Below are 13,180 nucleotides of genomic sequence, written 5' to 3' on the forward strand. Positions count from 1 at the left end.
AACATGCGGCAAACTCATGCATACATATATACCTCTCTGTCTCTCTCTTTCTTCCTCCCTCCTCTCTCTAGTAAGCGGAAACATTAAAATTGTATTTGCTCAGCTTCTGTTGCAACATCTTCAAGCGCGAAGTCAAAAGCTGCCACAGCTATCGAAAATCAAAGTCAACTTCAAACCTGCAATTGTGCCACAGTTGCAGCCACTATCTTGCCTCCTTCTCCCACACTCTCTCCCTCTCTCTTTCACTCTATCAATATTTACAAGTATTTTCCTCAGCATTCGACTTGCACATTTTTCTCACAAATTTCTCGCAGCTTTCATGCACACAAAAAAAGTGTGTGCAGATACTTTTAATACCAACTATAAATATTTATTGATATTTCTCAGGCTGCAAATACTCTAAATACTTGTTTATTATTTGTTGTTTGCCATTGTCATTCTCATTCTTATGCTTCTTCCCCTTCTGCTTCTTCGAATGCTCATTCAAAATACATATTTGCTTATAAATAAATTCGCAAAATAAATGCTCAGGTAATGCAAGACGTGGAGTTACCCTGTAAACTGTTTTAAGACTGGATAATATAAGACTTAACTCGAACTATTTTGGGAGTTGAAGTTTGATTCATTTCCTTTTTTAACTCCTTGAGCACTAGTCAATTACAAAATCTAATTTTTAAGACTTGAGTAATACTATATTTTGGTAAAGTTCAAAAGTCATTTATAATAACGCTAACTACAATAGTTAGGCACTCTATTTAAAAGGTATTACAGACAAAATACAATCTTCTTTGGAAGTGAATGTTAAATTTAGACAAGATTTAAGTGTAAGCACAATAAGTAGGATTTAATTTTTGTAAGTTTAAAGAATTTAGAAAAGTAACTCTTTGGAAATTTAAAAAAATATATGAAAATAAACCAAATTGATGACAAATTTGATGTTAAAATTGGCAAAATTCCTTTAAAGTTGTAAAAATAAAGTAAATGGTAAAGATGTCTCAAGTTAGTATGAAATATACCACAAATATACTACAAATTATACCAAATTCTATAGTTTTGTGTATATTTTATTTAATACTAGACTAAAAATATGCCACATGACATACCAGAATATAACAGATGGATTGTGTCATAAATTGCATACTGTTATACCGCAAATATACTAAAAAAAATATATACCAAATTCTATATATATACCAAATTCTATTTTTGGTATATTTTTTTTTAGTATTTTTGCGGTATATTTCGTAAAACCTTGAGACATCTTTACCAATTATTTTATTTTTACAACTTACAACTTTTTACCAAATTCTATATTGGGTATATTTTGTTAGTATTTTTGTGGTATATTTCGTAATAACTAGTACATTATGTGGTATCAAATTCTATATTTGGTATATTTATTTAGTACTAGACTAAAAATATACCACATAATATACCAGAATATACCAGATGGATTGTGTCATAAATTGCATACTATTATCACTATTTCTTAGTTTGTTACCTACACTTTCACTAGCACATCATACCCTTTAGTTGCACAATTACAGCGCATTAAAAGCTGTCAAGTTATTAGAATGTCTGCCGTTTGAGTGATACGTTTATGCATTAACCTTATATCTGATTCCAGCTGCCTTCAAAAGTTGTTGTTGTTTTTGTTGCTGTTGCTGTTTCTGTTGCCTTTGCTATTTCTGTTGCTGCTTATCCTTATCAATCTCTATTAAACGACGCTCCTGATCACGTTTTTGAGCCTTGAGCAGCATTTTTGATGCAGCGCATCGCATCGCAGCATCAACTACTTTTCTGGCTGGGCAAAAAGCCATGACAAATGGCCAGCATAGTGCATATTTATGATAGCTCACACACATACACACACTAACATACACTTACTCACACTCAAGGCCAGTTGAGGTTGTATTTGATGCTGTTGCTGTTGTTGTTGCTTTTGCTGTTGCACTTGTTGTGAAGCTCGGGTAAAATGCCAGCAGAAAGTTTATACGCACGTAGTCAATTACTCACACCACGCCCAGCAGCCCATAGAACACACACACACACACTCATACACTTGATTGTACACATGTTGTATGCATTGTCATATTCCATTTTGACTATGGAATGTGCAAAGAAAATGCTTTAAAATCGATTTTTAAATGCAAGTCTTAACGCATACTTCACTTCCCCCCCATCTCTGCAATGTTAGTCGAATTTCAGCACAACTAAAACAACAACAACAGCATCAATACTGCATGAGCCATAAAATTGAAAGTAATTGCCAGACTACAACTACCAATTGGAATGTAAATCCTTAAATCCATGACAATTGCATTTGGTATTTATGTGGCCAAAAGTGCCAGACTGAGTTACTGTTAATTAGAAAATTGTTTAAGTCAATGCTGCAAGCGAATCTCAATAAAAATCGCAAGGCAGCTGCAATTTCCATTGAACAAAAGCAACTTGAATATTTTCAAATGTGCCGCGTAAGTCAAGCAGTACACCTCTGACTTTACGCACTGCTTGGTTGTACTGCTTGCACAAGAGCACTGTCTGTCAACTGTAATACAAAATTATTACAGTTCAAACTGCTCGAGTTGACGTTAAATTTGAAATGAAATTGGAATTTTATTTTCCAACTTTTATGTACAAATATGCAATAAATAAATGTATGTTTTACAAAATATATCTTATTTAATCTTAGGAGGAATCATCACTGTCGGAGGAAACGAGCATGTGCATAAACGACAACACAACTAACAAAGCATAACACTTGATAACTGCAAGGAGAAGGAAACTAATCAGAAATCACACAACAACAATTGCCACTCACTTGTTGTGCCCACCAAGAGTGCCACAAACAGCGGTATCGATTCCATTTTGCGATTCGTATAGCTCAGAATGTAAAAGATGGCCAGGAAAATGGTCGTGAAAATGCCCCACATGAGATACGTGAAAATAATGCCAGTTGATTCCTAAAGAGAATGTTGTAACGACACAAATTGGGGACTTGACGGAAACGGAAACTCACATGTTCCTGCAGCGTGGAGACTAGCATCAATATGGCCAGAATGCAGGAGGTGCCCAAGGAGATGATAATCATCGATTCCATGAGCTCAATAAAACCAAATTCACGAAACATATAATAGACGCCATAGCCATAGGCACAAATCTCGGTATAAGCAATGAGACGACAGCCAAAACGTAGTGAAAAGATGAATAGAAAATTTTGTAGATAGAACATTTTGCTCAGTATTCAAAGAGGCAACTAGATTCGAGTTCTTCTATTGTTATTATAAAGCCCAAAAAATGTACGTTTTATTCTGGATAGAAAAATAAAATATATATGTATATGTATATCTATGTTTAATACACAGTAAAGTATCGTGTGTCTACACTCTACTACAGAGTCATAGATAGGCGTTAACAGTTGTTTCATTTTATAATTATTATTATTAGTTGTTGCTGTAGTTGTTTTGGACTGGCGAGCTTAAAGAAGCGAGGTTGCAATGCGAATGAATTGTGTGCTGCTTTCTACTGCTTGGCTGCACTGCTTGCACAACAGCACTTTCCTTCTCTCTCTTTCTCTTTGAGTGTGAACTTAAAACTCAGAAGAAGACATTTGAACAGACATTACACATTACAAATTACAAAATAACAACTACGCAAAATGTGTTAAATGCTAAATACACAAAATTATTAACCATAATATTATTCATATTTCATTATTTAGTAGTAGCTTTGCATGTTGTTGTGCGGCTTCGATTCTATTTCATCTATTTAGGCAGATTCCCTTGGGGATTATTAGTCAACAATTGCGTACAACAAAAAGCTTTTTCAGTTTCTCTATATATATAAATAAAGTGTTTATATATGTATCTATTGAATCCATAGTTTTATAACATTAACGTTTCATTAAAGTTCTAGTTCTGTTTCTTTGTTGTGTGTGTGTTGTTTTTAATGTGTGTTTTATGATGAAATGAAGAACCGAAAGAGTTTAGTACTCAATGGGATTGGGATCGCGCGGTTTGCGGGAATACTTGAGGCCGAGGTTCTCGCTCACATCGTCGATGACGTCCAGCGCATAGTCTAGTTGCTCCTTGGTGTGTGCGGCCGACAAACAGAAGCGAATGCGTCCCTCCATGATGGGCGTGGCCGGGAAACCAGCGCCCACAACGGCAATGTGACGCGTGGTCAGCGTGCGAATGACGGCACTGAGAAGATTACACACAAGATTAGATTAGGAAACTTTTAAGGAAATCTCTCAGTCAGCTAGCTCACCCAATCTTCGAGAAGAGATAGACCAACATGGGCACCACAGGCGAATCCTCATGGCCGTAGGTGATGACGCCAATTTGGGCGAGACGTCGACGGAAATAGCGTGTATTCCTGGCCAGCTGCTGGATCTTGTTGCGTCCGGTGTTGGTGCCATCCTCGCCCATGATGATGCTCATCGAAGTGTAGATCTGTTGCACAATGGGCGGCGAAATGGAGCCAGCGTAGCAGTGGGCGTGGCTATTGGCACGCAGATAGTCAATCAGTTTCTATACGGAGTAGAGGAACACTTGATACAATCCTGACTTTACATTTGTAATAAACATTTCCTTTACCTTGCTGCCAGCTATGTAGCCACCGGCGCTGCCAAAGCTCTTGGTGAACGTGCCCATTAGTATGTCCACATCCTTGGGATCCGCCTTGAAGTAGTCAACAACTCCACGTCCGTTGGGACCCATCGAGCCAACGCTGTGCGCTTCGTCCAGGTACAAATACGCCTTGTACTTCTTCTTCAGCGCAATGATCTCGGGGAGTCGGACAATCGAACCTTCCATGCTGAAAATGCCCTCAACGCAAATGAGGATCTTCTTGTAGGGTTTGCCCCCATCTTTGGGATTGCCATAGCAAACTCCGTTGCGCAGCACACGCTCCAGATCCTTCATGCTGTTGTGCTTAAACACTTTTGTTGTTGCTCCCGACAAACGCAGTCCGAGGATAATCGAAGCGTGATTCTTCTCATCGCTCACCACAAGACATTTGGGACCAAGCAAAGCGGGTAGATTCAAAGCATTCGTGGCGAATCCCATGCCAAAGACAATGGCATCCTCGACGCCACAATATCTCGCCGTCAAGCGTTCCAGATCGATGTGCAGCTGCGTGTTGCCGAGTTCACAGCGTGAGCTGCAATAGGCCAAACCTTTCTCCCGAGCACGTTGCTCCGATTCGTCGGCACAACGTCCCGTGGCAGAGGCAAAACCGAGATAGTTGTAGGAACCCAAGTTCAAGCAACGCGTCTCGGTGCCCGTGAATCGAAAACTCCAGCCATAATCGTCAGTCACGCGATCCTTGAGTACCAACTCGTCGCCAGGGACGCTGCAAATGGGACGATTCCAGCAATCCCTCACTCTCCGATACACGTAGCGGGAGTAGAAGCTCTCGAAGGCATCGTAGAGCGTGACGTAACCATCGCGCGCCTTTTCGGTGGCCACCTTGGGCACAAAGAGCAGCTGGTTGATGTAGCCGAGGATCATGAGTAGATAGAAACCGAGATAGGTCAGGCAGGCGGTGTGAAGTGGCACATCCTCGAAGGAGGTCTTCTGGTAATGTTCCTGCTCCGCAGAGAGAATGCCATCCGCTTGGCTGGGCTTGAACTTGTCGCTCCGCTTGCCGCTCTTCTCCACGTGTCCATTCGCCGGATGGTAGCTGCCCTCCTCTGCATTCTGTGGGTAAAGTTCGACACATTAGCAACAGCTTTTCATGTATGATTGATGGGGGGGGGGGGACTCTCGATGGGCAGCAGACACAGCAAAGCAAACACACAAACGCACACAACTCAGGGGAAGTTGGCTTATCGCAACGCACTTGAAATTAATGCCTCGTTATCAGCCGGCGACAGTCTGATTAATCTATGCTGCGATCTCGACCAGGCCGCATGTTTAACATCTGGACTGGGAATGAATGGGTGGCCATAGAGTGATTGTATTCAGATAAGCGGAGGGAAACTTTAAAACAGCTGTTTTAGCCACCTGCTTGAGCGTGATTCCAGTTGATTTTTGATGCAGATTAGATTGATGATACAAAAGTTTTAGTGAGGATTTCAGATGAGTTCCGAATAGTTGTAGATGATGATTGTGACAGTGTTGATAGCAAATTTAAAATGTAATGTTTGATGATTGAGAACTTAAAGCTTGCAACTTCATTTTGTATGAGTTCATAGATGAATTTTAAATGGTTTCATTTTACTGACGATTTTTGAGGAGAATTGATTTTAAAACAGATCGCAAACTTATGTTCGAGCTTCTGGATGATATGAGTTCCAATTAGCTGCCAATGACGGTTTGAAGAGTGTTGATAAGTAGTGTTGTTTGAAGGATTTTTAATGGAGATTAGATTGATGATAGAGAAGAAACTTTGTTGAGGATTTCAGATGAGTTCCGAATAGTTGTAGATGATGTTTATGATGATAGAAAACTTTCAACTTAATTTGGCACTATTTCAAATGAATTTTAAATGGTTTTATGTAATTGACGATATTTTGAAGATTTAATTCTTAAACAGGTTGAGAAACTTTTGACGAAGCTTGAGGGTGATTTCAGATGAGTTCCAATTAGATGTCGGAAAGGGCTTGAAGAATGTTTGATGGTCTATTTTAGTTTAATGATTTTTGATGGAGATTGGTTTGTGGTAGAGAACTGCAAATTCTTTGATTTTGACAGATGAATTCCAAATGGCTTTGAAAGGTAGTTTAGTAAACACTGGTGATGAAGTGATGAATTGTATAAAGATTGAATATCGAAAGAAATTAAAGAATTGTTGATGCAGCTTGTGGATGATTTTAGATGAGTTCCAATGAAAGTTGTATTAGTTTTGATATGATGATTTTGAATGTTGGATGAATTTAAAGATGATTATAGAGATACTTTTGATGAATTTATTTTTTTTTTTCAGAAATCCAGATGATTTATGTGATGAATATCGATGATGTTTGAAGAGGAGACTTTTATCTTATAAATTTGTTCCTTGCAATAGCAAATTTGCTTTGATAATGGTTACACGAAAATTTCACTTTGATTCTTAATATAATATTAGGCATAATAATTTAGTTGAAGAGGAGGACGAACCTAACATAACATACTCGATTTGTATAGGCAATAAAAGTCATAAAATAGAAACATGTTTTCCTATTGAAAGTAGCACAATTAATAAAATATTATCGATGATTTTGTGTTACTAATTTCTTGAATTTAAAGATGTTTTATCTGCTATCCATTTGAACGGGTTTATAATGAAGATAATATTGATGATATCGAAGTGAATAAAGGTTATGACGATCAAATTTCAGTTGAATCCAATTGCAGTATTATAACAAACTTTTAAAACTCGAAAAAACCGGTGAAACAACTGCTTAAAGCTTTTATTTTTTATGAAGGCGTTTAAAGTTTTTAAGAGTTGATTATTGGTGGAAGTATTATATTGAAGCCTCTTAAAATATAATTGCTAAGGTGTTAGCTAAGCAAATCGATGGGCAAACAAATTGAAAGTGCTTCCAGCTAATTGACAACTGGGAATAAAGATCTTTCTCTCAGTCAAAGGGCAATTATATTTTTGTGAAGAATCACAGCGCATCGAATAGGAATGAGAATATTGCGATCTCTATAGGTGCTATAGTCAAAGACCTTTGGGTAATCAACACCTGACCTGCATCCAATATTGTTGTTTCACAGTATCAGTAAAAAACAAGAAATCTACAATCGAGTGTGATCGACTGTGAGATACCCTCTACCCATTGTGAATAAAAGCAAAAGAATGTGATACTGTTCAAAATATACGGAATTTATATACCGCAAAAATACTAAATGTGATATATAGTAATTTTGCAGAATACCATTAAGTTCAAAATATACTGAATTTGTAGCCAAAGTTATATCTCAGAAATACTGAAATTATACTATATACTAGTACTTACAAAATATTCCAAACTGTCAGTCAAATTTATAATAACGCAAAAATACTAAAAATATACTATATATACTAAATATATATACAATATACTTTGAATGTATACCATAGATTGCAAAATATACTAAATTGCCAATTTTCGAAATCTACCATAGAGTGCAAAATATACCAAATTGTCAGCTAAAGTTATAATACCGAAAAAAATACTAAAATTGTACTATATAGTAATACTTTCAGAATATACAATATAGTCAAAAATATACTAAATTGTCGACTTAAGTAGTATTTTCGAAATATACCAAAGAGTACAAAATATACTAAATTGTCAGTCAAAGTTATAATACCTTTCTATACAATAGGTATCAGGTATAAAAACCTCAACGAGAACTGTTGTTGTGTGGTCAATCAGCCAATTAACATTTAACTACCAGAATACAACAAAATTTCAATCTTCAAAGCGTACAGTGAAGTCATGCAAAAGAGAGTAAACGCTCTTTATCAACTGTGTTTCTCTCTTCGCTTTGTGCATTTTATGGAAGCCATATAAGTAGAACCTGCCTCTAACTGTAGTAAAAAAGCAAAAGTGTAGCATGCCACACTTGTTTATTGGTGCGTAAACTTATTAATTAATCAAAAGATAGGCAAATGTCGGGGCGGATATCGAAAGCTATAATGAATAATCTAACTTAGGAACATTTCTCACTCTCTTTCATTAACTGGGCAGTTTTTTTGTGATGTTTATTGTTATTACTTTTGTTCGCGGGACTCTCGGGGTTGCTCGATATATAAAAAGCTAAATTATATAACAATGGAGAGAGCTCACAATATGTCGTGTTTATTATCGTCGCGACTCCCAACTTGTTTATAATATCAGAAACGCAACGACGACTCCGAATTTTGCACGCAATTGCTGCAAAAATACTAATGTACTGGAAAGTGAACTCAACTATATCCGATTATATAGATACACTGCCCCGCACACAGTTCACAGTTTTATGGCTGAGCAAGAGAACTGATAAATAAATAAATCGAGTACACGACACACAACAAATGCTTGTAAAGCAGCCGAGTACAACGAGCATAGATAATGATTTATAATTTGAGCGTGGGGCTAAATAGTTCGTATTCAGTATTTGAGCTATCAGATAATAAACAGACATGACTCTATCAGAGCTGTGAAGGGAAAGTTAACTACTTTTGTTACTCAATTAACTGAGTTTAACCCCAACTGCGACAACACAAATAAAAAATTAACCCGACACTACTGAAAACTGATTCTCTGATATCATATAACTCGCGTAAACTTGGAGTTAAAATAATGAAACTTGGTATATAAAGTACTTAAGGGGTTTCCCTTTGAAAAAGTTGTTATTTAAATATACAACTGTATTACACATTTTTTATACAAGTTTTTAATATAATTTCTATTTGAAAATAGGAACCCTTATCTTTAAAAATGGAACTTTTAAATTGAAATTTTTAATTTATATCTCTAATATATTCTACGATTGTTTTTCTTGCTTTTAAGAAGGTTGTAAGTTAATCTCTGTTATCTTCTAGGTTTAAATTATGCAATTTTGGTATCAGTGTTCACAATACTGATAATGTCACAATGAATCGATTAAATATTATCAACATGACTGGGATTTTCTTGATACTAGTGAAATGTTTATTACAAGTGACTAATAAAAATTCCCATTGAAACAAATCTTTGAAAGTCTCTCTGTTCAATTAAGATAGACATAATACTACTTAACATACTATTATATTATATTATTATAATCATAGTTTGTACTGTATAATGGCGATAATTGCATATCAATTTAATTGCACATTTAATAATTGCATAAATCAAAATAGAATTTGAAAATGTAATTTGCATTAAACTACACTTTGTTTCAATATATAAAATATCTATACTTGTAATTGAAATGCACTCAGTAATACTTCTCCCCTATTATAAAGCAGAAATGTACTGTGTAAGCTTATTAGCTTAAAATTGTCTTTGCTTCTTCGAATGAAAAATCAATTAAAATATGATTTGAAATCAAGTTTATCTCTGCTGCAGAAATGTTCGATAAGAAAATCAACGCCTTTGCAAAGTCCGAAAATTATCTCTTTGGAAAAAGTAAAACAAAAAAGAACGCACCCAAAAATAATATGTAGAGTAATCAAAAAGCATTTGTGAGGGGCAAATGATTCACCTCAACAGGAAGAAGAAGAAGAAGCAGTGTTAAACCACGCGAACCGCATTCTCCAAAAGCTTTACGTAAAATTCTTGTGTATTGTGTTGAGTATTAGCTGATAAGAAATGTGCTATGAGTGGGCGAGTGTGTTTGTGTGTGTGTGTGTGAGTGGTGGTCTGACGATAGCCTAAATGTAGATATGAGATGGGTTACAGGGTGTGTACGGTCACTTAAGTGCAGGTGAGTGTAGCACAGAGGGCGCTGTAACAGCAGCATAAACAAACAGAGGCCAGAGGACACATGTCCCAATTGTAGTTGCCGGGGCAACCAAAACAAACACAAGAGCGAAGCGACCGAAAGAGAGAAACGAAAGTGTAAAGTGAAGTGGAGTGGGGAAGGCAAACACTGCAGACTGCAGTCTGCAGAACGAACAGCTGAGAAAAAGTGACCTAGAAAAATAGGCGAGTGCAAGAGGGCGCCACTTATATAGCCCATCTCGCTCGACTCCCCTTGAAAAACGCATTAAACACAGCAGCTGACTACACACACACAAACACAAACAAACATTTGTACTCTCTTCTTTTCGTTTTTGGCGCGTCGCTCTCTTCACACATATGCCCGCTGCTCGCCTGCTTAATCATACGCGCAACTCTTTGCACACACACACACACATACAAAATCAATGAAGCACCGGCACGAGGCGAAGAAGAAGAAGCAGCAGCAAAAGCATAAAAAGCAAGAGCAAAATCTTCTGCTGCTTCTTCTTCGTGTTCGTGCTGCCTCGCCTTGGATATGTGTTCTAGAGTGTGTATGTGTGTGTGTGTTTTTTTTTTTTGGGACTCACCTTGAAATTAAGGCCTCCAGAACGTGTGCGAATTTCAGTGTACGCCGGTGCCGAAAACTTGAGTTCCTTTAGTCGCAGCAGTTGCTCCTCTGTTTCCTCACCATTTTGTTGCTGCTGCTCATCACTTTTCTGCCGCTGCTCCACGAATGTCGTATGATTCGGAATGTGTCCATTGCTAATTGGAGTGCTTGATTTTACGCTGCCGTTCCCGTTGCTGTGGACGTAACTCTGCTCAAAGCCGGCACTGTCGTCGTCCAAGTTGCCCATTTCCAACGAATTTTCACTAATTTATTTATTCACTACACTCACACACACACTACACACCGCGAATAATACTTTTTATTTTTGCGCTGGCCCCGCACAAAACCGTTCACAAGCGCGTCAAACCGAAGAGTAATTTTCAATGGTGGAATACGCACCATTAGAGGGCGTGTGGTGAATTGTTTACACAGCTGACATCGTGCCAGCCGATAGATCGATACAATCGACTGTTAACGCAAAAAAATGTTATTGCATTGGAATCCAACTGGAACTGTTAGCCCAACAGCAGTTGGCAACGCCAGAAACACGCAGTTGGCAATAGTTGCATTAACAGAGAGTGGGTGAATATTCAAATTCAGTAGAGCTGCTTCATCAATCAAAGAGTTATAGCAGTGTATTAATTTAATTTAATATGTTTATTACAAAATCGATTGCTATTAAAGCAATAATAATTTAAATATGCTAAATACACATGGCACTGCATGCAACCGAAGCAGTTTATTTTAAGCAGTGCATCATGTTGGCAAGCAGTAAACTCTGAAGCAAGGTACACAAACAAGCAGTTCATCGTAAGCAGTGAAACTGCTTTAGACTGCCTAACGCGGTTCAATTTAAATTTGAAATTCAATTTGAAAAATCCTTTTCGAATGTAAAATTTCCAACTCGTCGCATGAATAAATCTGCATGCGATTCAAACAAATCTTCATATCAATCCGAATGCGGCAACGCAACAAGAAAAATGTGCGTAAAGCGGCAAAGCGGCAATCGTAGTAAAATTCATGAGGCCCCGCAAAGTGCGTTGACTTGAGATTCGAGACTCGAGACTTGACTCGATTTGACTTGACTTGACTTGACTCCACAAAAGAATAATAGGCCTATAGCCCGCGCTAAATCGGAATAATCTGAAGCGTCTGTGAGATCAACAAAACATTCAAGAAAAGAAAACGAAATTTCATTAGATTCTTGTTGGTTTGGTTTTTGTTTTGTTTTCCTTTTGCGGAAGAATTTGAGCAATTTGTAAATGAGCCTGAAGCTATAGCTTGTGGAGTGGGTGTGAAAGACTATTGACTCACTTCAAGGATTTTGTAGACAAAATACATTTTGAAAACAAAACATTGAACTCAACATTCGCTTTGCTGCGAATTATGCGTCGAATTTGCTTAACGTAAACAACAACAGCAACCACAAAAGACGTAAATGCGAAGCTAGAAGACAAATCTAGGAATAACATATAATAAAAAAATAGCAATAAAAAAGACGCGACACATTCAATTGCTGCAATTCAATTGTAATTAAGTTGAAATTATCGCCAAAGAAGCGATAAATCTCTAACGATCAATTCTCGATTATTATGTAGGCAGCGGACTGCGCTGCTGACGTTGACTGAGGCAGCGACTGTGACTGCATATGCAAAATGCCAACACGTTCCCTCTTCGCAGTCGAAGTCGAAGTCGAAGGAAAATGATCATTGCATCGATATGCAAATTGCCAAATTGTCGTCATCGCCATCGCCATCGCTGTTGTTGTTGCTTTTGTTGTTGCTGTTGCTACTGTCAGCCCTAACCCTTTGCTTTGAGTGTGTGCGAGGGAGAAGGAAGCAGGGAAGAGGAAGAGACAACCCAGCAAGCAGGTCACGTTGAGCTTCGATCTTGGCAAACTCTTCAAGTCTCTTTAAGTTGGCGGCACCCTAAAACAACGGCAGCTAAAACTGATGCCATTTAACACCGACTAAGCAGATGCTTTTATCTGTGATAATGCAGAATTAGCGAATTGATAATAAAGTCCAAGTTTAATAAATTAGCAACTGCAAAAAAATAAGATCAATAAAAGAACAACTAATAAACAAACAAAACATTTGCAGTCTACCCAAAGATTAAATGGAAAGGAAGCTGAAATTAATAGATTTAGAAACATGAATTTATTGAGCTATGTATAAATCGGAAGTAAT

The 13,180-nt window shown here is 37.3% G+C and overlaps 2 protein-coding genes across 4 annotated transcripts; both read right to left on the reverse strand.

Annotated features, from left to right (window-relative positions):
• Positions 1-2,586: 2,586 nt before the first annotated feature.
• Positions 2,587-3,232, reverse strand: LOC133839579 (uncharacterized). 3 transcript variants are annotated; one of them, XM_062271205.1, is made up of 3 exons: positions 3,020-3,232; positions 2,835-2,963; positions 2,587-2,785 (listed from the first exon to the last, which is right to left on the reverse strand). In XM_062271205.1, exons 1-3 carry the CDS (start codon positions 3,230-3,232, stop codon positions 2,702-2,704), a joined length of 426 nt encoding a protein of 141 aa, XP_062127189.1. In that variant the 3' UTR covers positions 2,587-2,701. The 3 variants fall into 3 exon arrangements, with proteins under 3 accessions (XP_062127189.1, XP_062127197.1, XP_062127182.1); XM_062271213.1 differs by having other exon boundaries at positions 2,590-2,768; XM_062271198.1 differs by having other exon boundaries at positions 2,629-2,768; positions 2,822-2,963.
• Positions 3,233-3,337: 105 nt separating this feature from the next.
• On the reverse strand, positions 3,338-11,372 carry LOC133839571 (serine palmitoyltransferase 2). Its single transcript, XM_062271188.1, has 4 exons — positions 10,972-11,372; positions 4,599-5,702; positions 4,270-4,532; positions 3,338-4,202 (listed from the first exon to the last, which is right to left on the reverse strand). Exons 1-4 carry the CDS (start codon positions 11,236-11,238, stop codon positions 3,986-3,988), a joined length of 1,851 nt encoding a protein of 616 aa, XP_062127172.1. The 5' UTR covers positions 11,239-11,372; the 3' UTR covers positions 3,338-3,985.
• Between the last annotated feature and the right edge of the window lie 1,808 nt (positions 11,373-13,180).

Source organism: Drosophila sulfurigaster, chromosome 2L, assembly GCF_023558435.1.
Source record: "Drosophila sulfurigaster albostrigata strain 15112-1811.04 chromosome 2L, ASM2355843v2, whole genome shotgun sequence".
Taxonomy (NCBI): Eukaryota; Metazoa; Arthropoda; class Insecta; order Diptera; family Drosophilidae; genus Drosophila; species Drosophila sulfurigaster.